Here is a 21,696-nt window from a genome sequence, read left to right on the forward strand (position 1 = left end):
TGTGCTTTCAAACAGTATTTCAGTTTTTCTTGTGGGCTTCCAGAGAGTACCTACAATTACTATCTTTTTAAGAAATACAATCTTCAGTAGTCCTCCACAAAACACATGGATGTGCAGCCCAAATCTCATTGACTTGATGGAATATATGTTTTCAAGGATTTTAGACACACAGAGCTGAAATTGCAAGTGTGCTACTGAATTTGAAAAATTTTGCTCTTCCTCTGCTGCTTAACTTCTATTTGTAAATAAAAAGGTGGACTTCAGACTTAACCTAACTGAAATTTGCAGCAGCAGAAAGAGTAAAATACATGAGAGTGACGGAAGGGGAAAAAGCCCTCTCTCCATTGTGTGTGGTATCCCAGATGGGTCTTTCAACCCTGGAGAAGATGTGGTAACAGTAACTGAGATTCCCTTTAGTCAGAGCTATATAAATCTTAGACACCTTAAACTTCTTAAACTAAGCTAGGTAGACTTTGGGTTTAAAATAAAAGACAGCAAGCAGGAACAAACTTTTGCATGATACACACTTTCATGCTTTAAATATCAATCAGTTGGATTAATAAGCTGTTTAGATAAAAGGAAATCATTTTAATTTCAGAACTTTTCTGTAAATATAAATTTCAGTACTCTCTAGAAAACTTAGTTCTTGTTTAAAAAATATTAGAATATTTTAATTTTTCTATTTTGCTTACATTTGACTAAATAAACACCACATTTTCAGATTGATTTAGCTTTTGAAGGGACCTTGGAAAAATGAGCAGTAAATGTGTTAAAAACATACTTGTCTGGGTCAGATCAATAGTCTGTCTCTGACAGTGGCAATCAGAGATACTATTTAGGGAGGACACAAGCCTAGCTGTCTGTGGTCCATGCCCCTTTTACTCCTCTACCATCCACAATTGTTGGATTGTGCTAGAGGAGACATCCCTGCCTACTCTCTTTAGTATCTTTTTCAAGAAGTGTGGACAACAGGTTCATAAAGAATGGGTTTTCTTAAAGGTATACGCGTAAGATTCTTATTCATGGGTCTCTTCCCCCTTCCAAACCGCACTCCCCAGAGTAAGATTAGAGGTAGTATTTAGAACATGTAATCTTAAGAGTTAGATACTAGTAATACCTAATATGTCTAATCTACATTTATTTTAATATTATAAACAGGAAAATGAAAAGAACTTAACTGCATTTTTGGACTGACTCCTGATGGGCTGGATTTTGTCTTCGTGGGAGTATTTGAAGATTCACGCTGTGAAAGAAGAAACAGCCAATGGCTTCAGAATCCATGGTCCCAGAGCAGGCAAAACAGCATCTGATAAAGGGAAAAAGGCGGCAGCAGCAGCAGCAACCTAGGTCTTCCAACAGTGATGGCGAAGATGAAGTCTTCGTATTTGAAGCAAATGAGGCTTGGAAGGATTTTCACAGCTCTCTCCTTCACTTCTTTGAAGCTGGAGAGCTCTGCGATGTTACACTGAAGGTGACATAAATTGTCTTGTTCTCACCGTCCAAATCTATTGTGTTTAACAAAAAAGTGTGCTGTCGATAGCTGTGATTTGGCAGGAGGGGGGGGTATAGAAGCCATAGAATACCAATTGGATTGGAGGCATCTCTAGAGGTGATGTTTTTTTCCTCATTTAGAAAGCTCACAACTTAAATGTAAACATTCTAAGATATTGACAGTGCAGGAGAGGAGGTACATGACTTTGACCTCACCCAACTTGCCTTCTATGAAGCAAGCTCCTACAGTTGTTCAATATATTACTATTGGATCTCTGTGTACCTCCAGTTCCTCACATCCTCTTTCTTCTCATACACTTTCATCCTAAATTTATCCCTGTTTCTGCATTCTGTGCTGCTCTGCTAGATCTTTCTGAGAAACAGGATTCTCAAAATCAAAGACACCTCCCTTCCAAACAATTACATTCTACAGCTGATCAAAGAGTAAAGGAAAAAGAGGAAACTTGCCAGCGTTCTTACCAGTGTTACTCGTTTGTCTGCTTGCTTTAATGCATTCTTGGTAATTTAGCTGTATATTGCTTATAGCCTGATCACAAGAAACTTATATTTCACATCCATAACAGTGTCTAAAAATAAAGTAGTGCTTAGCTAACCATTTTAGCAATGCTACAGGAGACAGTTACATAAGAGAAAGATGAAACATAGTTCCAGTACCACGAACAGATAACAAATGCCCTTGAGAGAAGTTGCTTCCCTGCCACTTTCCTGTTGCATATCAACAAGGAAAACCCTCGACAGATGTGTCCCCATGGTGCCTCCTGGTGAGCATCGCATCCTTAAATAAGCTTGCTGTCCCTGATCCTGGGAGACAATGGAAGTATCTGTGAGGAGGCATGTTTCTCTCCCTTCCACACCTGTGGACAAAAGGAGTAGAATAAGCAAGAAATGTTTTTCTGCTCTGCCCCACAACAAATATTACATGTTGAAATTGCTTTTCACCATCTGAGCAGAAACTATGTGCAGCAGAATAGCACAAGTGGCTAATGACAGTTGAGTTAATGCTCATAGGATGCTGAATGGCAATATTGAACTTGAGTGCTTTAGTTTGCTGCCCCTGACATGACAGCCATGAAATGGAAGCCGCCTGTCATATTAAAAAGCATTCTGGGGAACATCATCCCTCTCATCCTTCTCCCTTTCCACCCACCCTCCTCCCAAAAAAGAAAAAGGTCTTATTTTATAAACATAACTAAACGTATATTCCTGCTAGGGAAACTTGGCTTTGAAAATGTACTTTACTAAGGCTGCAGTTCAACTTTCCATAAGTAAGTTATGCTTGTATTATCTTTCATTTGTATTATCTGTGTGAAGCACAGTAAATTAAGAATATTACATTGTATGACTTGGCTGCCAATCTTGTATGACTGAACTGCCAATCCTGAATTGAAGAATATAATCTACGGAGACTAGAGATGCACATCTTGTCCTAAGGCTTCCTAAATCAGTGATTTTCAGTAACTGGTAACCATATATTGAACTTGAATTTTCTGGAGGGCTTGCTTTTCTTTCTGTAGTGCTCAGGCATTTTTCATGTTTTGAGAATAATTGCTTCCAGACTGAACTTCTTGCCTTTGTCCATGAATTATGATATTGAGCGATTTTGACATAGTCATTGTCAGAACTGATTATTCCTTTAACTACTGAGTTTCAAAACATGATTGTATATTCTGTGACAGTAAACAACTGGAGGAGAATTCTGATTTCAAGATATCAATAAGCTAGATATTTAAAATTAAGCAGTTGTGGGTAAAATAGTGTAGCCACTTAATTCAAAAGAAAGATCAGATTAAAGAGGGGGATGATAGGCTGAATAAAAATCTGTAAAGGCAAGAATGGCCTAGTAGCTTCACCTTATATAGCAGACCAACTGGTAACATCTGTGTGGATCCAGAATACGATTAATAATTGCAGTATTGGCACTGTGACAATAGTAAACCCTGAGAGCGCAGGAGGAAGACTGTCTGTGCTCTGAAGAGTCAAAATCTGAAATTTCACCTGCAGTACTGCTCCTTAGGAAGTAGGAGAGTGGCAGATGTGTGCCAACTGTTTTTCTCCCGGTTGTTTTGTTCTAATTTGGTTGGTCTCTGACTTGTTCTTTCTGGAGTGATCTAATGACTTCACAGTGAACCTTCCATCTTTTCCTCTCTTTTAATCTGTACATTCTTTTAAAGTGTGCTTGCTTTCTGTACTGAACTTGCTGTTCACTAAGCAGGTTACACTTGTGCTGATAATACACAGTTTTAAAGGGAAAAGTGATTTGAATGGCACTTTTGTATTTTCAATCGGAGCTAAAAAAAAGCCCTCCCAATTATCCTATATAATACTTTTTTTGTAATTGCAAGTCAGCCTACTATAACATTTTGATCTGAAAATGAAGATGTAATTTCAGTCTGTCAAGGAAATTTGTCTCATAACTGCCATCCCTTTATGTTACTGCAGACTGAAAAATGATGAAGGCCGAAAGAAAGCACTGCTCTAACAAAAATAAGTATTAGTGATTAGAACGTGCCTTAAAAAGGAGACTGGTAGACAGACTAAAACTGACTGGTTTTAATATTATGAAGAACTTCAATAATTTATGCAGTAGGAAATTCTTCTTTAAACTGTTTTTGGGTGGGGGGGGTTGCATTTTATTTTCTGGCATATTCCTTTCGTAGCAGAATTGCTCAAAGACAGATGCTTTTTCAGTTAAGAATATCTTGGAGGGTTTTTGTTTGGCAGAAAGCAAGTGCACATGTTAAGTAAAGAGCTAATTATGCAGTGTTGCTTAACTTTTTAACTGTGACTGGTAAATTTAAGCTGCAGCAGACTTCTTGCTGATTAGAAACACTTGCATAAAGGAGAAATTGTTTCATGATTGTCTAATGACGTGTGTCATGCCAAAGTTCAGTTTTAATCCTTGTTTCACTATTTCTTAATCTCAGTACAAACTTTGCCTCTTAACCGTAATTAGGTCCTCACAGCTGATAGGACATTTTCTGAAACTTTAAACCTACAGGCAATATTCCTAGATGATTTTTGAGCAAGATACAGGAAGTTTATAACTTCTTTAAAGAATTAGCCAACTAACAGTTTTTTGATATTAGATGTACTTATTCATAGAGCAGTAGTACTGTCCCCTGTCTTATACATCTTTAACAAAATATATTCTGAGCATAAATAGTGGTTCTGTAGCATCTCTTGGAGGTCTCTGCAGACATTTCTTACAGCTAGATGAAGTAAAGTCATAACTAGCTTCTGCCTTAAAGATGTTTATTACTGAAAAAAGTCTAAGTTGCAGAAACAGTGATTCACTGTTGCTATTAGTGGCAATTATTATTGAAGATCAAGCTCAGGTAATTTGTGGAGAGTACACCTTCTCTTTTTTGAAAAATGTAACTTTAAAGCATGCAAGAAGCTACTTCTTATTTCCAAAGCACAGTCTCTTGTTAATTTATTTGCATGGCTACCAGTAACAGCATCTTCCTTGGTGGGAAGGATTGTATCCAGAAACGTACACTGTACATTTAAAGGTTAGGAAGAAGGATTAACAATGCAATGTAACTGTAAAGTGAAAAATACAGATCTTTTCTTTAAGGCAGAATCCTCTTAGATGCTGTTTAAGCTTCTGATACCAGTATGAGAGGCCTGCCAAGGTATAGATATCTAATGAAATATTTTATCCAGCAACTTCTCTCTAGGGTGAAAAAGAGAACTTTCAGTTTAACAAGATAAAAACTAAGCTGTATCTGTCCTGAATGTATTTATTTTCACTGTTAGTCAAATCTCATTTAAAAGCATTTGTTAAGATTATTTGCCATCTTATTTTATCTCTGCACAGTTATCCTCTGGCTTAGCTCTGCAGCTCCATCTTGTATAAGGTCTCAGCCTCTAACCTCCCCAAGTCTCTAAATGTCATGCACAAGCCCCCTCAGCCTCTTCTGTACTCCTTTTGCTTTGCACAAAAGTAAGTTTGTTTAGGTAGAATTGGGAAACCCTCAGTCACTTGCTGTGAGATTCAGCAGTTTTGCCTAATAATCTACAATAGAGCAGAAGATTGACCCCTCATGTGCGAATCAGCCAGGCTTGAGAGGAGGATGCAGAGATGGCGCCACGACCTTCAGAAGAAACACCATGCTTCAGTTTTAGAACTGCATAAAGCTTTGTCCTGGGTACATCTTGTATTTCTGTCTTCTGAAGAAAACTTCCTGAGGAGTGTTGTCGCAGCACCCTGCTTGTTGACAGTCTTTAGTATTAGATTCCAGTTATCTTCTGGGATACGTTTTTAAAGCCTCTTGGTTATCCTTTATAGCTACAGGTGAAAAGCATGAGCTACATGTTCACTTTCCAACACCACATTTTATATTTGCTATTAGACTTTGTGTATGAAGTATTTACTCTTCAACAGATGCTCAGACAGCGGTGGGAAAGTACTGCACTGTTGATTCAGTTGTGATCTGGCTGCTGCACTAACCCTGAGCCCTGGGGAGATGCTTAAAATGCTGAGGAGACTGTTAAGATCACATCTCTGTTCATTTCAGTTTAGAGATGATAAGGAAATAAAAACCATCAGAACAGGACTACAGAGAACTTGACTAGTTACACCAGTGACAATTTCTCAAACCAATATGCTGTTAATACAGCTAATCCCTTCCACTGTAAGCTTATCAGTAAACCAAAACACTTAACATTTGAACTGAATAGAGTTGAAACTACATTGCAGCATGAGCAGTAACTTTTCTGATAGGTTTTTAAGTACTTTCAGAAGCTTCCTTTAAGTATATCCTGCATTTTTAGGTTAATTCTGTTTACGTCAAATAATATGCCAGCTGGACACCATTGAAGCTAATTTGACTGCAACTCTTACAGCAGAGAAGTTCCTCATTATTGAATTTAAGGCGACACAAATTTTAAATATTAAACAAATTAAACTGTTCAGAGGGCAGATTTTCCACAACTTTTTGAAACATTTATCACTATTGAGTAGAGGTATTGTACAGTTCTCAATGGCCAGTATTTAAGGTCCCTTGTAAAAATATGATGGATAACAGCTTTCAACCAAAGGAGGATAAATACATTGCATAAGAATCTGCACGATGATGGAGATACCATTTGTTAATGTTTAAAATATATTGGTCTTTCTAGTAGCTGTCTCTCTAGAGACTTACAATCAGATTCTTGAATGTTAATTTAAATTAAAACTTCTTTTTAGGAAGATATGATGGATATTTTTTTTCTATGAATTCAAATGAGGAGTACCTTATAAGCATTGGTAAATCATATCCTGACACATTTTGGCAGTCTTTCAAGTCAATTTATATAAGAACTTTTGCTGACATTTATGCTACATGTTAGATCAATCAAAAAGTATCTCTTATGGGATGCTTTTTTCATGTATTGCCTGACACTTAGAGAATGAATATGCATGTTTTGAGCCTACAACATTACCAATGATGAAGCACTCCTGTAGCCTTGTCTTGCCTGTTGCAATGCTAGACTGTGCTGCAGAATACAAGTAATGGCTTGGGAGATAAAGTGAATTTTTAAGATGGAAGTCAAGTTAGTCAGATTATTACAAAACACATGTGAAAATGTTTAGAAAGCAAGAGAGACCAATTAGCTGAGAGTGTCAATCATGAACAACACGAAGAATGACTTTTTTCTTGGTAAATCTTACATTTTTACAGCAGCAATGAGCTGATAAGGCTCTCAAGTGCAATGTTAACAGCACTGCTTATTTAAGTGAATTACTTCCTCATTCTCTTTAGAGCATTTGAATGTGTTAAAAGCATTCAGTGTATACAATGACTTTATTTAAGTGGGTAAATGTCTTTTTTATGGTTCATTAATTTAAAAGGATGGAGTTCCTTCATTTAAGGAAACAGCATGCCATTTCCCTATCTTACAATCTTGCACGTAGTTAAAACATTCAATTCAGATATAACAGAATAACTTTTTGCCCTGGAATTAAGCTGTCCAGTGAAAATCAGTTAAGTTATCTTTGGAAAAGACATTCTGCTTTTGGCTCAAAAGAGATTTATTCTTTGCAGCCAAAGTGGAAATTCTTTGAGTTGAATAAAAGCTGTTGTATACTATTGCGTTGGCTGTATACAACAGAGCATTGCATTTGTGATGGACTTGACATCTATTTGTCAAGGGCAATTCTTACAAGGCTTGCTTGTGTTGGTGGAACATTTTCAGTATAAAATTGTTCCCTCATCTTAGTTGCTCCAAATTGCAGGTGAACTTTAAAACTGAAGAATAACTGTATTCTTTGCCTTAAGCCATCATGTTTAATTCCAGTCAATGGAAAAAGTTCAGGTAATACCACGGTTGTGCAAAAGATAGGCTTTAGAGTGAGTGAGTGTGTGTTTGTGTGTGTATAAACTCAAAAAAATTGTTAGCAAGGACTGGCCGACTTTAGTTTGTTATTGTGGTTTAAAAGAAATGCATTAGAGTTCAACTCAAGCTGTCTGACTGATGTTTTAACCCAGGTTACTTGAGTCCTACCTAAAATGATGCAACTATTACGTGTCTTACCTGCATATGCTACATATGTGACTTCGTGATACCACTTTTTCTCTTGCACAAGGGAAGGTCTGGGCCAAGAAACTTTGCAGGTCTAATAAATTTGTCAGTATTCTTGTTTTAAAAAGATTGCTTCTATTAAAAGAAAAAAAGAACAAAACCAAAAAAACCCCAAACACAGTAAGATTTTTCTCCTGTTACATCTGCACATTTTGTACAGAAGTCCCTTTCTTGACTTCTGATAAAATGAAAAGCTCAACTCTTTTGTTTTGTTTTCCACATACTTAGCATGACTGTGATTTATTCAGGAATAAAGATGGAATTTTTAACATAGGCATGCTATAAAGAAATGGAACAAGTTTCAGTCTCCTTGGTATGCTTATCACCAATAATTCTACTTCCAAAGACCATGTGGAAACACAGTGCTGGCTGAAAAGGGAGCTGACCTCAGGGTGAATACACTCTTGGTAAAGCTGTGCCTGAAGGGTAATTTTTAATAATCTCTGTGCTTTTGTCTAAATGCTTTTATTGCTGTGGTTTTACAGGATTTTGCTTCTGTAAATGGAATTATCAGTTCCTAAAACAACAGTAAAATGCAGATTTTTAAATTAAATAGTCTAAAGTTGTCACTTTACAATTTTTTTCCCTTCAAGTCTCTGTATAAATGTAAAACAAACAACTGCCTAGCAGTCTCCTCCTGTCTTCTAAGGCATGGATCAAAGGTTCTTAAGAAAGTTTCATTTTAAAAAATGGGAACAGGCTCTTGGGGGGGGGGGGGGAAGTTAATGATACTGACTTTTCATGTTACAGCCTTACCTGATTCTAGCAGACAAGTTAAAACCAAAATTTGCCTGGGATACATTGATCTAATGACAGAAATATGGGGCAAATGGAGTTCATTTGTTTCAATAAAATAAAGCAGCTCACTGCATATTGAGTCCAGAATTCCCATTTCAGGTTAACTGTCTTTTGTATTATAGTTTTAGATATTTTCTTTAAGCTAACATTTCAGTAAAATAGTCCTTTTTTTCTTTTCTTTTCTTTTTTTTTGCAGGTTGGTTCAAAGCTTATCTCCTGCCACAAACTGGTGCTAGCTTGTGTTATACCTTATTTCAGAGCCATGTTTCTTTCAGAAATGGCCGAAGCCAAGCAGACGTTGATTGAGATCAGGGACTTTGATGGTGACGCAATAGAAGATCTAGTGAAGTTTGTGTACTCCTCCCGACTTACTCTGACTGTGGATAATGTCCAGCCTCTCTTGTATGCTGCTTGCATTCTTCAGGTGGAGCTTGTAGCAAAAGCTTGCTGTGAATACATGAAGCTACACTTCCATCCCTCCAACTGCCTGGCGGTCAGGGCATTTGCAGAGAGTCACAACCGCATTGACTTGATGGACATGGCTGATCAATATGCTTGCGAACATTTTGCCGAAGTGGTGGAATGTGAAGACTTTGTGAGCGTGTCACCGCAGCACCTCCATAAACTCTTGTCTTCCAGTGATCTGAATATAGAAAATGAAAAGCAAGTTTACAATGCTGCTATCAAGTGGCTTCTGGCCAATCCACAGCATCATGCTATGTGGCTGGATGAAATACTTGCTCAGGTAGGGTAGACTGAGGCATTGGGTGCTTGGCCCATCACTGGTTTACTTCTCTATCAACTGTTTTCAGTTAGGTGGCTTTTAAGAAAGATGTTCTTACCAGTTGGTGCTTCATCTGTTATTCATAGCTGTTAGTTGAGAGTGGAAGCAGGTTAGACCTGAATATCAGGACAAAGTCATTTTCTCCAGGTTCTATAAAGAGAAGAGTGCTCACTTTATGCTAATGTGGGGGGGGGTGGAGGGGGGTTAGGAGCCAACAAAAAGCTTTATCTGTGCCAGAGCAGAAACTTTCTAGATTTATACACAGTGAAGTGGAGAACATAAAGCCATCACTTCACATGTTTGGATACTACTACAGTCTGAAATGCTGACTTCCTTTGTTGGTAAGTATTTGTACTTAACAAAGCAAAGCATAGCTATTTAGAAGTTCTGTTACACAGCTAGGAAAGTAAAACACTATAAAGGGAAGATGTGTCACCAAGCTGTGCTGCTTCTAGAATATTTTGTGTATATATAATTAACAGAAGACCAAGATTTTGTACCTGTATCAATGGACTAAGAAAATTGAGCCAGACCCTTTAATGCTCACTAGACTAGGAAAACCATCAAACTACTCATTACCTGCAGGATCCACAAAATGAGTTTTCAGTTTAAACCTCTAGACTCTTAATGAGTCCATTTTTTCTGAAAGAAATTTATAAATGCATCAAAAGGGTCACTCAACTGAAGCTATTTAAACATCCTTCAGAACATTCTCTTGTCAAAATATTATATACTTCAGTTATGCAAGCTCCATACATGCTGTTAATGGAAGTTTAAAATACAGTATTTGAGACAGGTATGGAGAGTCTGCACTTGAGTGGAGGAGCAGTTCCCATCTGCTAGAAAATGCAATATATATCTTAGCAGGAAGGAACACCTGTGCTCTTTCAGTTGTCACCAAATTATATATTTTGCTTCACAAAGTTTTGCACTTCAACAGAATTGCTAATATTTGCATTATGTAAGTACAGAGAAGTCCACTAACATGAGGGTTTCATTGTCTTGTATCATTTTTCACTTTTCCTGATGAAAGATCACAACTCTTTGTGAACTGGCTCCCAAAAAGCTTCCATTTCCTCTAGACTATTATGAAATTGTTGTATACTTGCACATATTTATAGTATACAACTAATAAAATTTAAGGGTAATGTTAATTTGAGCCTTTTTTTTTTTTTTTAAGAAATATATATATATTTTTTATGGTCCGTTATGTTAGGAATGAAGGTAACAGCTTTATCCTATTCATGGAAACTAAGTCTGGAACAAAGCAATGAAAAAGTAAACCCTTACTCTAAATATGGGTTATTTGCCAAGAAGTATATGGAGTTTTCAGTGGCATTGGACATTGTTGCTAGCTGAAAACAAGATTGGGATTCTGTTGTTAAAAATCTAAGCTACCCACATCATAATCAGACTTATGGGTTAACTTTGTCATAACTAGATTCTGAACTTTAGTCAGCCTTGAGTTCTTAGTGCATCATTAGCCTCATGAGTCTACTAGCAGGGCTATTGGTGATGCTTTGAAGCAGCCTAAAATGAGCAAGAGCCTAAGTAAAGGAAGAAAGGGGTTTGGAGCAAGGGGGTAAGGAAGAACTGAAAGAGACTCCTGCTGACTTGAAGGTAGGGACACTTGTCATCAGCATAACAATACCATCCTACTGCCTGGAGAAACATCTAAGACACTGGACTACTACTTCTCTATTGCTGATCTAACTGGGAAACTCCTTGACAGCGTTGGCCCAAGCCAACTACTATTTGAAAGTCAGGCAAGTCCCACCTTTTGGCCTTCCTTTTGTCACCGCAATGTGCTTTTACTTCATATTCCTCATGGTTTTTCTCACAAAGGCAAGTGAAAGATTTGCAAAAATCTTCTACTGTGGGGAGGAGGAGATTTCAAGGGAGTATTTCAGAAGCTCACCTTATTTCAGACCTGCCTTGTCCCTGGGGATTACTGCAGGCACTGACTGCTGGTGGCTGGGTAGAAGTGTCCCATCCCATGCAGAGCCTCACCGTTCTTGAGCTTGATCACCAGGTTTTCTGGGGAAACACAGGAAGGATTTGGGAAAGAAACATCTTAGTAATGAAGGCTAATGGAAAAACTGAAGTCTGTTAGTGCAGTAAAAAAAATTTTCACAATACCCACAGACCTCTGCCAGTACACTCATGTCCTCTTAGCTCCCATCAGCTGTTTCTCTGCCTCATGAGACTACTTTTAATATTAATCTGTTTAATGATCTTGGACCTGCTCTTGTTATATTCTGATGTTAATCTGACAAGAAGATTTCATAGTCTAATTTGAGTGAACTACACTGCATTATAATTTTCGTTAGTCTTCTCTGCTGCCTGGTCTGCCCTATGTTCTCCGGTGACTTTAATAATTGGCTCCCAACCTTTTTCTTATCCTGCAGGCTGTCAGGCCAAGTCCACACTAGAGAAGGGTGTTACTGTGCTAGCGCTACTTTCTTAATATGCCCTTAGTTCACGCTGACAGAGTGTATCAGTTTTTACTTGCCACTCAAATGAAGTGAATTATTCTAACAAAAGTCCTCTTATGCTGGCATATAAATGAGATAAAAATTCATATCCTTAACAGACTAATCCAGAATAGGCTATTCCAGTAAAATTACAGCCGCTGCCTGTATCATGTCTGGAAGAAATACCATGCAGCGCTTGATGTGCCCGCTGGTGTTGCAGCTAAGGCCATGCCAGCGCAGGCAGCTGCAGTCTTCTTGCCTGCGCTCAGCCTGGACAAAGTGACAGTTCTCCCAGTGCTGCTTTATGCAAATGGTTATAGCAAGAGTTTGTCACTAGAAGGAACTGTTCATGCCAGCGTTACTCTTGAAGAAAAACATGAAAGCAAACTGGAACATAGTTACTCTTTATTGAAGAGCGTGGGGCTGATGTTTGGCTCCGAGGTTGCAGTCTGGTATGTATACATCACTGTTAATAGTTAGATGCAGTCAGTTTAGCCAGTCATTCCAACTGTGTTCATTTCTGTCAGGTACGACTGCCTCTGTTGCCCATTTGTTTCCTTATGGGTGTTGTGGCAAAGGAAGAGATTGTCAAGCAGAATCTAAAATGTAGGGATTTGCTGGATGAAGCAAGAAACTACCACCTTCACCTGAGCAGCAGGGCAGTGCCAGACTTTGAATACTCCATTCGCACAACACCAAGGAAGCAGACTGCTGGTAATTAAATGTGTGTCTGATTATCCAGTATCGAGTGGTGTGGAAAAAGGGCAGCTCATCTGTTTAGGGTTAGTTAGCTTGGTATAAATGGTTGTTAATGACTTCATGCACAACTGGAAGAGCCGTTGTGTACCCCTCTGGTGATTAGGTTGTGCGCTGCATTTTCTTAGCAGAATTTTAAAGTCTTTGTTTGGAACAGTACTTATTTATCCTGATCAGCTGTATCTGTATTCAAGCTAGAACTTTTAAGTTACGTGTAGGCAGTATGCTTGAAACTATACAGAAAATAATGAACACTTTTTTTTCCCATATGAGAAGGTTGAGCTAACTTTTAAACTCTTTGGCTAACCCAAACCAAGTGATGCACGTAAGACTGCAAATCCTGTTTTTTACGTTTAGTTATATTTAACAAACAATACAGTTGTCTCCCTAAGAAAATGACAAAAAGCATATTTAAAATATATGTTACTTTTGCAAGGATATTGATAGTTAATTGCCAGAACAGCATGCCAAATGAAGGCCAAAACCCAGGGTCCAAAATGCAGGACAGTGAATGTGCCCCTTGGAGGGAGATGTGACCTATCTCAAACTGTATAGTTTTTGATCCACTCTGCTAGACAAATTTAACCCCATGTTTTCCTACTAGTTCTCTAGAAACCTCTTTTGTCTTCTTCAGGTGTGCTATTCTGTGTTGGTGGTAGAGGTGGATCAGGTGACCCATTTCGCAGCATTGAATGTTACTCTATAAGTAAGAACAACTGGTTCTTCGGCCCTGAAATGAACAGCAGGAGAAGACATGTGGGTGTGATCTCTGTGGGAGGTCAGTAACAAAACGGCCCTGCTCAAAAGGCACTTTTTTGCTCCTTTTGCTGGAATTGGTGCTTTTAGTAAATTAATCTGTCTTGTAATGGCTTAACTGGTGGATATCCTTTGATTTTGTACAGCTCCTTCCCCGTGAAGAGGTTATTACTTTTGTAACAATATGAGAGTATGGTTATTGAAAAGACATTAATGCTGTATATAGCCTGCTGCTAGCTTATTAGGTGATTTAACATTTACCTATCCATTTTTAAAGAAATGTTGTTATTCAGGATAGTAACCCAGACTTTGTTAATACTCATACTAGCTTCCTTCAGAGTTAAGTCCATACAGGCTTTTCTCTGTTAGGCAAGTCACTAAGAGTATAACTCTTCTAAGAGCAGACCTACCTTTATTTTTGGGACTCCAACTTCTGAAACCAGGTCCGTGCAGTCCGAGCAGCTTAGCATCCATGGCTCAACTCTTCCTCATACATGGTGGCCTCTGTGCTACAGCAGAACAAAGATTTTTTTTTTTACCTTAGAAAATCTGGAGAGACTGATATATCTGTGTAAATGTTCAAAACTGATCTGAACTGCAATACTCTAATAAGGTATATGAAGGTTTCCTGTATACATATTTCAAGATTTGTATAGCAGTCCATGTTAAAACAGATCTTTGGCTGAGTACAGCATATAAAAATAGGAAGTCCTAACTTTTTAAGAACTTGATACTGAAAAACTTCAAAACTTCAATGTTTACTTGAGCTTATTTCTCCATGTAGGCAGGGATATTATATAAATGAAAACTGAAATGTTGCCAAGCAATCCCTGTATCTAAATACGTGTACGCATTTCAGGTAAAGTCTATGCAGTAGGTGGACATGATGGAAATGAACACTTAGGAAGCATGGAAGTATTTGATCCTCTCACAAACAAGTGGATGATGAAGGCATCAATGAACACAAAGAGGTACGTGTCTTAGGATCCAACATGGGACAAAAAATTTAAGTCCCAGTCCTTGCTCTATCATTTATTGTTGATGCTGGAAAACATTCTCACGTCTATCTTAGGCCTTAGTTGGGTTCCCAAACTCAGCTACTTTTAGGATTTTTTTTTCTATTTTGGTGTTTAAATGCTAACACATTCTCTTATTTACTAGCAGCAGTTACATTAACACAGTTAAAATCAGCAGGTTTATCTCCATCAGATACAACAAAGACAGACAGGAGGCATAAAATTCAGGACTGAGGTAGAGGAATCGAATGCTCAAATAACACAGACAGGCTTGGGCCTTTGATGACCTTCAGTCAAAACAGTATCCCATGGCATTTTACAGGTCCCTCATCTTTTTCTCAGTCTAAAAAAAGTCTAGCCGCAACAGTCCTCTCTACTAGTTTTGGATCACAACAACAACATAGAAGTGGCTGGAAAAAGCTGAGGTGATGTTAAGGTAACACGAGAGCCCCCTAACGGGAGGCTGTGAGTTTATAAGAGACATTCTGCATAACGCTGCAAGACTGTCAGGCATGCAGAGAGCCCGCAAGTGCTGAGCTTCTGTTCGCTTGACAGTTATTGATCATTGTTTATTCTAAACATCATTTGCTTTTAGGTTTTCCTTACTTTTTTCCCATACTTTGAAACCGTTGCCAGTCAAGTAAAGTTGCACTTGATGCATCTTTCCTACTCCCTTAAGGATTCATATTGAAGTATTGATCCTACGATTTTATTAGGAGAGGAATTGCTCTTGCCTCCCTCGGTGGTCCCATTTATGCAATAGGAGGTTTAGATGACAACACGTGCTTCAGCGATGTGGAAAGATACGACATTGAATCCGACCGATGGAGTGGAATAGCCCCAATGAACACTCCCAGAGGAGGAGTTGGCTCTGTAGCCCTTGTGGTAAGTTACTGTTTTCTCCCAAGTAAGGGATGAACTGTGAGGAACCTACCTCTAGGACTACTTTTTAAATTCATCTTACAAGGCAAAACAGCAGGATTTTGAATAAAATACAGTTGGTGGGTCTGATCATTTCTGGCCATCAAAATTCTATGGAACTGTGCAAAAAATAAGGATATTTAGAGCCTTTATCACATTGAACTGTGCTCCCTGTTTTAACCATATTTCAGATACTGTGAGCAAGCTTGTCATCAAGACACCTTTAATTACACTAGCATAAGAGGGGAGAGGGAAACTAATGCTTCTGGTCTCATTCGAAAGACTGGTTCATCATGGTTACTATGTTTAATGTACTGCATCCATCACTACTTTAATCCTTGTGTTGTCATGTATGCTCTGCAAAGTATCTGGAACACTATACAATTTTTTCACTTGCTTTACTAGAAATAGCATTTGCAAGCTGTTAAAATTGGTCTATTGTCAGAATACTTAAACAGGACAGTATGGATACATCAGGCAAACTTTCTTCAAATTTTAACATTCCTTATGAAAAGCTACATGCATATATATATATTATATATATATATATGCATCAATATAATTTTTCTCTAAATAACTTTTTTTCAGAACCATGTTTATGCTGTGGGTGGTAATGATGGTGTAGCATCTCTTTCCAGCGTGGAAAAATATGATCCCCATTTGGATAAATGGATAGAAGTGAAAGAGATGGGTCAGCGAAGAGCTGGCAATGGTGTTAGTGAGCTCCACGGCTGCTTGTACGTTGTCGGTGAGTAGAAATGTGGCATTTTGTATGCTGTTTCTGGCAAGCACTTTAGTTTGGAATAGGTTGTTGTTGCTAAAGGGAACAGATAGACCTGACCTGCACTTTGTGTTCTTGGATGGGAGAAGAAAGTAAGCACAACCAGGGCACACCTACAGATATAATAGTGAGGACATAAAAAGAAGTTTGTATTTCACATTTCAGGAGCGCTATGCTGTCGAGAACAAGATGTCTACATGGAAAATCCTCATGAGACTACTCACTAATCACTAGTTTCCTTATTACGAAAGTTATTCATAAATCCACGTACTTTTAAAGCATTCAGTTCTATTCTGAGTGTAGACATCATTAGCTTTCTGGCAGAGTGATTACACTCACTCCACTGCCTGTTGACCAAAGCCTGCCTTATTGTACCCCAGCTGTGTATTGCATTTACCCGCTTTCCTGAGGGAAGAAGCTGTCTGTCAGAGTGATGATTACAGGGAGCAGGCTATGCACGTGCTTTCTTTGCTATCAAGTTTGACATATGACTGTACTTCCCTAATTGCACTCGTCATAATGGTGGTCAGCACATCATTAGTTCAGCTGAGTAAGCTACAGCAGTCAAACTAATGTCTTGTGTATTAAGTTAAATGATTAAAACAAGAACATAGGATTTTTCTGAGTTAGATGTCTGTTCCTTTTACATCTGCCCCACCAAGTAGGATGTTTCACTGAAGCCTATCTTACTTGAGGGTTTCTTTTTCCTGTTAAAGTTTTCAGCACTACTTCATTTTGAAAACGGTGCAAGAGCCAGTTTTGCTTCAGCCAAAATAAAATCAAGACCGTACTTTTGCTGGTCTTACTTTTCTTTTTCTTTTTTTTTAATTCCAAATTAGCAGTGACTTCATTAAAACTAAATATAGTATGAACTCAAGGAGCAAATAATACAAATACTCCTTGTAAAGCGGGGTGAAGAAGAAAATTGTCACTCTGCTAGGTGAATCTTCCCTTGAAGTTATCATACTCGGACAGGACTGAGAGCTGTTACATTAATTTTTTTTTAGGAGCTTTTAAAAGATTCATATAAAAACATAGCCCTGGACACCAGCCCACTGAATGCAGAGAATACCCACATAATGTGCATCCTGGATATCACCACCACTAAAAGTGGCTAAATACCAATATATGATGATTCTTTGCAGGTGGTTTTGATGACAACTCTCCACTGAGCTCTGTGGAGCGGTTTGACCCGCGCAGTAACAAATGGGAGTATGTAGCAGAGCTTACAACTCCAAGGGGTGGAGTTGGCATAGCAACGCTGATGGGTAAAATTTTTGCAGTTGGAGGTCATAATGGCAACGCATACCTGAATACAGTGGAAGCATTTGATCCCATAGTGAATAGGTAATTTAAAATTTTTCATTTGGCGTAATAAAACAATGATATCTGCCTATCTGAAAGCACAACATAATGGGAATAGTGTGCAGGAGGAGCATATTTGTTGTTTCCTGGCAATAATCGACTAATATTCATGACTCTAGGGATGTGGGAGTACTGCTCACGCCACTGGGTTTTTCTTGTAAATATTTAAGCATGGCATAAGTACGATTTTAAAAGATGAATACTTTCTAATCCTTCTTTTCTCTGTTTTTAAGCATTCACTTACTTTCTGTCCTTCTTTTCCTGTCCATCCCTTGTCTTCTTCCCTTCATTCAATAAGAATCTAAATTCTTGTGGTTGTTTCAGTCTGATTTTGCACTAAACAATCAACTTACCAGAGAAACAGTGAGAATAAACTAGTGGGGTGTATTTCTGTTCAGAGGAAACAGTGAGCCTGTACAGTAGTGTTTCAGCCACAGGAAAGAAATACTTTAAGCTGTTCAGAAAGGGCGAGAACTTACTTTTCTCTTTTTCCTTCACCGTCTTCTTTAGGTGGGAACTCGTCGGCTCTGTGTCACACTGCAGGGCAGGGGCAGGCGTGGCCGTGTGCTCCTGTCTCAGCAGCCAGATCCGTGATGTGGGCCAAGGATCCAGCAATGTCGTTGACTGCATGTGAACTCTGCCGCCTCCTCCAAATTCCAGAGGAATAACAGTAGGGAGGCACTGCAGAGCTTTTTAAACACAGTGTTTTGTATGGTAGGTTATGAAATAAACACGAAGCATTTTCTTTGTGAAAATGTTGCTTACTGCAACATTAAGGTTTTGGTGGAGTTCTGACAACTGAGAGACAGAAAAGCCTGTGGAAACACGGAATAGAAGTCTGTCTTACAGGAAAAAACCCACCAGAGTTGTACTTACTCCATTTTTAAGAGGTTGGAATTTCAAAATCATTTCAGGCAGCTGTTGCAGGGACTCATTATTGAATTGTAAACCAGGCACTGGGTGAGAAGAGAGCAGCAGTCAGTACTGCTGAGCCTTACCCAGCAGCCCTGCTAAATGTTTTCTGAAGGACTGGTGTGCCATTTAAATGTAACTTATTTTTCAGAAATGTAGTCTTAAACATTTTCTAGTTCTAGAAGAGCTTTGAAACACAAAGCCTTTCAAGTTTTAGAAGGTAACAACATCCCTGTTTCATACTAAGCTAACCAGAGCAGAGAGGTTAACTGCTCACCTCCCAAGGGACTGAGTGTCCACAGCTGCTGCTGGCTGCAGTGGAAACTTTCTTCAGACTGAAGACAGTCTGAAGTTGTCTTTTAAGTACTTTCTCACTTGTTGCAAAGCTGAAAAGATACTTGACCTGTTTGTGGGACTTAACCACTGGAATACTGGAATTCTTCTATCTTCAATAAAACGTATAGTAATGACTCCCTCCAAAAGGGAAGTTTCTGTTGAGATATCATTCCTGAAGTATAATTTGTAATACAGTGCAATTTGTCCTACTTTTAGATAATAGTGTGACAAAGTACAGAGTTCAGCGGTCTCTGGTCTGCTAATACCATTTTTATATGAAGTAGCAACACATCATAGAAGTTGCAGTATTCTGTTATGACCAAATAAAAATCACCTTTAAATGCAACTCTAGGAGCTTACATGTCCAGTTTCCGTATCTAGCAGCAATGCAGTGATAACAGTAGGGCACTGGCTTTTTTTCCCCCTTTTTTTTTTTTTTTTTTTTAAAAACAGTTCAGACAGAAAGAATCCATCCCCAAAACACTTAAATGACTGAAAACTTATATAAACCAAAGAGAATCTGCAGCAAAAAGCACTGGAAACAAAACAGTACTTACATTAAAAATTAAACCCAAAACTTAACATGAAACCCTGAATTCAAGAGCAAGTCCTGCTAGAAAGACTACAGATTACTATTCCTGAATCAATCTCCTTGAACAGACCAACAACTGACCAAGAATCTTCTGTGACCAAAGTTTCACATTACAGTGTTTTCCAAGTGACTGGAGATAGTGCAAAAAACTTCTTTGCATTCAGTACCAGGGAAGAGCTGTGACTGTACCAGCATACAGCACAGCAATGTTTTACTATTGCATTACCATCATCTAGCTTTTCTGTTTCCAGTTGCTTGCATGCTGGTGGCACCCAGGGACAAAATGAATGAACGGTACTGTAAATAATGGAACACTGCAATAAAACATTTGTATTTCAAGGCACCTTGTGTGACTGGAGCATGCTACTGTAGGCAACATTAACGGGAGCATTTCTTGGTTTCTGCTGGCTATAGTTCTGGACAGGAAGCCTTTGTCAGCAGGGAAAATCCTGTGTTAGAGCCATGGGTCAGAAGTTTTTGTGCACTCTGTTTACAACCCCGCACCCTATCTCAACCAGTGAGTGAAGAAGGGTTTGCTAGGATGGCACTGCTCCTGCTGTGGTTTTGCCAGAATGCCCTGGGCATAAGGTGGGACCTTCTGTAGGGCCTAACGAAGCAAGGGGCAACAAGCCCTAAGCCACTGCTGACCAGCCCCCTCAAGCTGGAGGCAGTGGTGAGACCAGAGCACTCAGTGGTGGAGTAGACATACCCGAGGACAGCGATAGCTGCTGTGCACAGGAGGTATGGCGTGTCACTGCTGTCTGCTTCCGTTAAGCCTCTTCCCAGCTTTTGCCTTTCCCAGTGTTGAAGGCAGCCTGTACAACCCCATGATACTTCTGGCTAGAAGGAGTGGAAGAGGTGTAGATTCCCTCTCTAAAACAAAGCAGGTTCTCTTCTACAGCTCTCCTCCTAGTGAAGAAACTTAAAGTACCACTGCCCATGAAACGAAGTAGCCCAGCACTGCTGTTTTCCAGCCCACATATCCCTCTTCTTTGTGGGAAAGTGCTACTGCCCTTGGGCTCCACCTGTGAACTCCTTACACCACAACTGGAGCGCACCAACATCAGTGCCCCTTTAAGGCACCAAAGGAAGATGCGTGTGGTCAGCAGGGAAATAAGGTTATAGCAAATGCACCAAGACACTGTACTGGATGGGAACACAGCTGTCAACCTGTAAGTGTAAAGTCAAATGGTACTACTAGCTGTGGAGTGTGAACACCACCTCACTAATGCACAGACTAAACACGATAGTAAGACAGTAATATTTCAGTTTTCTCCCCTCCTCAAACAACATTTGTGTTCAGGCTTTTGGAGGCACGTTGTTAGCAGCTAGTAGGGAGACTGAAGAAAAGTAGGAGAGGAACAGACCTGTTTCTGATAAAGCGGTGTTTACATTCCGAATTTTAGCTGGTACTGGAATTACAGGTATTTTGTGCAAAACTGGTTTCAGAAATGCTGTTGCTGAAAATGTGAGAGCAGTCTCAAATTGACACAGAATTTTTTTTTAATGGGACTACTGCAATAACAAAATGCAATAACTTACCCCCATATAAAGCTGCAGTGATTTAAGACCAAAAAAACTCCACTCCAGTTTTCTTTCTTCCAGTAGGGACAAAAGGACAATGCAAAATTGATCAAGAAAATGTAATCCAAGTCTAAGACAACAGAGTAGGTCCACTGTGGCTTTTAGTGATGAGGCAGCCCTCTACTGGTAGCAGTCCCTAATTCCTACCACATATTCTATTTTAAAATTAGACCTTTGATTTGTGGTAGCAATTCTTCAAACATTTGGGGTGGTGAACTCATTCCATGTAAACAGTAAGCATGATTCTTGCTGAGTCTCAATTTGGAATTTTTACTGCTTTTGTTAGTGTTTCTGCGTCTAAAAGCTTTGACCTCACCCATAAAAATTATAAATCTGTCTAGTGTACATCCTTGTACTACATCTGGCTAAACACAAGGAAACTATCTTTTTGGAAAAATAAAGCAATGCACACTTATAGTCATTCACATCAAAGCTTCCAGCCTGTAGCGTGGGGGTCCAGCTGCCAGTACAGGCCCCTGCACCCCTGGCAGCGCTCCCAGGCGAGGCCTCAGCCTGCACCTTCCAAATGTCCCTCGCCTCCC

At 39.0% G+C, this 21,696-nt stretch overlaps 1 protein-coding gene and 1 long non-coding RNA gene across 4 annotated transcripts; one reads left to right on the top strand and one right to left on the bottom strand.

Annotated features, from left to right (window-relative positions):
• Positions 1 to 1,264: 1,264 nt before the first annotated feature.
• KLHL8 (kelch like family member 8) lies at positions 1,265 to 19,911 on the top strand. 3 transcript variants are annotated; one of them, XM_013957404.2, is made up of 9 exons: positions 1,265 to 1,471; positions 9,074 to 9,622; positions 12,663 to 12,849; positions 13,526 to 13,669; positions 14,507 to 14,618; positions 15,380 to 15,548; positions 16,173 to 16,332; positions 17,511 to 17,712; positions 18,241 to 19,911. In XM_013957404.2, the coding sequence occupies exons 1-9, from the start codon at positions 1,265 to 1,267 to the stop codon at positions 18,362 to 18,364; spliced, it is 1,854 nt and encodes a 617-aa protein (XP_013812858.2). In that variant the 3' UTR covers positions 18,365 to 19,911. The 3 variants fall into 3 exon arrangements, with proteins under 3 accessions (XP_013812858.2, XP_067153512.1, XP_013812859.1); XM_013957405.2 differs by having other exon boundaries at positions 1,400 to 1,471; positions 9,153 to 9,622; XM_067297411.1 differs by lacking the exon at positions 17,511 to 17,712.
• Positions 9,441 to 18,294, bottom strand: LOC106496669 (uncharacterized). The gene is made up of 4 exons (XR_001294655.2): positions 18,210 to 18,294; positions 14,058 to 14,156; positions 11,580 to 11,698; positions 9,441 to 9,520 (listed from the first exon to the last, which is right to left on the bottom strand). It is a non-coding gene; the product is annotated as an uncharacterized lncRNA (long non-coding RNA).
• Positions 19,912 to 21,696: the final 1,785 nt, after the last annotated feature.

Source organism: Apteryx mantelli, chromosome 5, assembly GCF_036417845.1.
Source record: "Apteryx mantelli isolate bAptMan1 chromosome 5, bAptMan1.hap1, whole genome shotgun sequence".
Taxonomy (NCBI): domain Eukaryota; kingdom Metazoa; phylum Chordata; class Aves; order Apterygiformes; family Apterygidae; genus Apteryx; species Apteryx mantelli.

Bases quoted from the DNA above. Each gene is read 5' to 3' on its own strand.
- KLHL8 (XM_013957404.2), top strand. From the start codon at position 1,265: ATGGCTTCAGAATCCATGGTCCCAGAGCAGGCAAAACAGCATCTGATA. The intron at 15,549-16,172 runs GTAAGTTACTGT...ACTTTTTTTCAG, and splicing joins TTGGCTCTGTAGCCCTTGTG to AACCATGTTTATGCTGTGGG. The intron at 17,713-18,240 runs GTAATTTAAAAT...CGTCTTCTTTAG, and splicing joins TTTGATCCCATAGTGAATAG to GTGGGAACTCGTCGGCTCTG.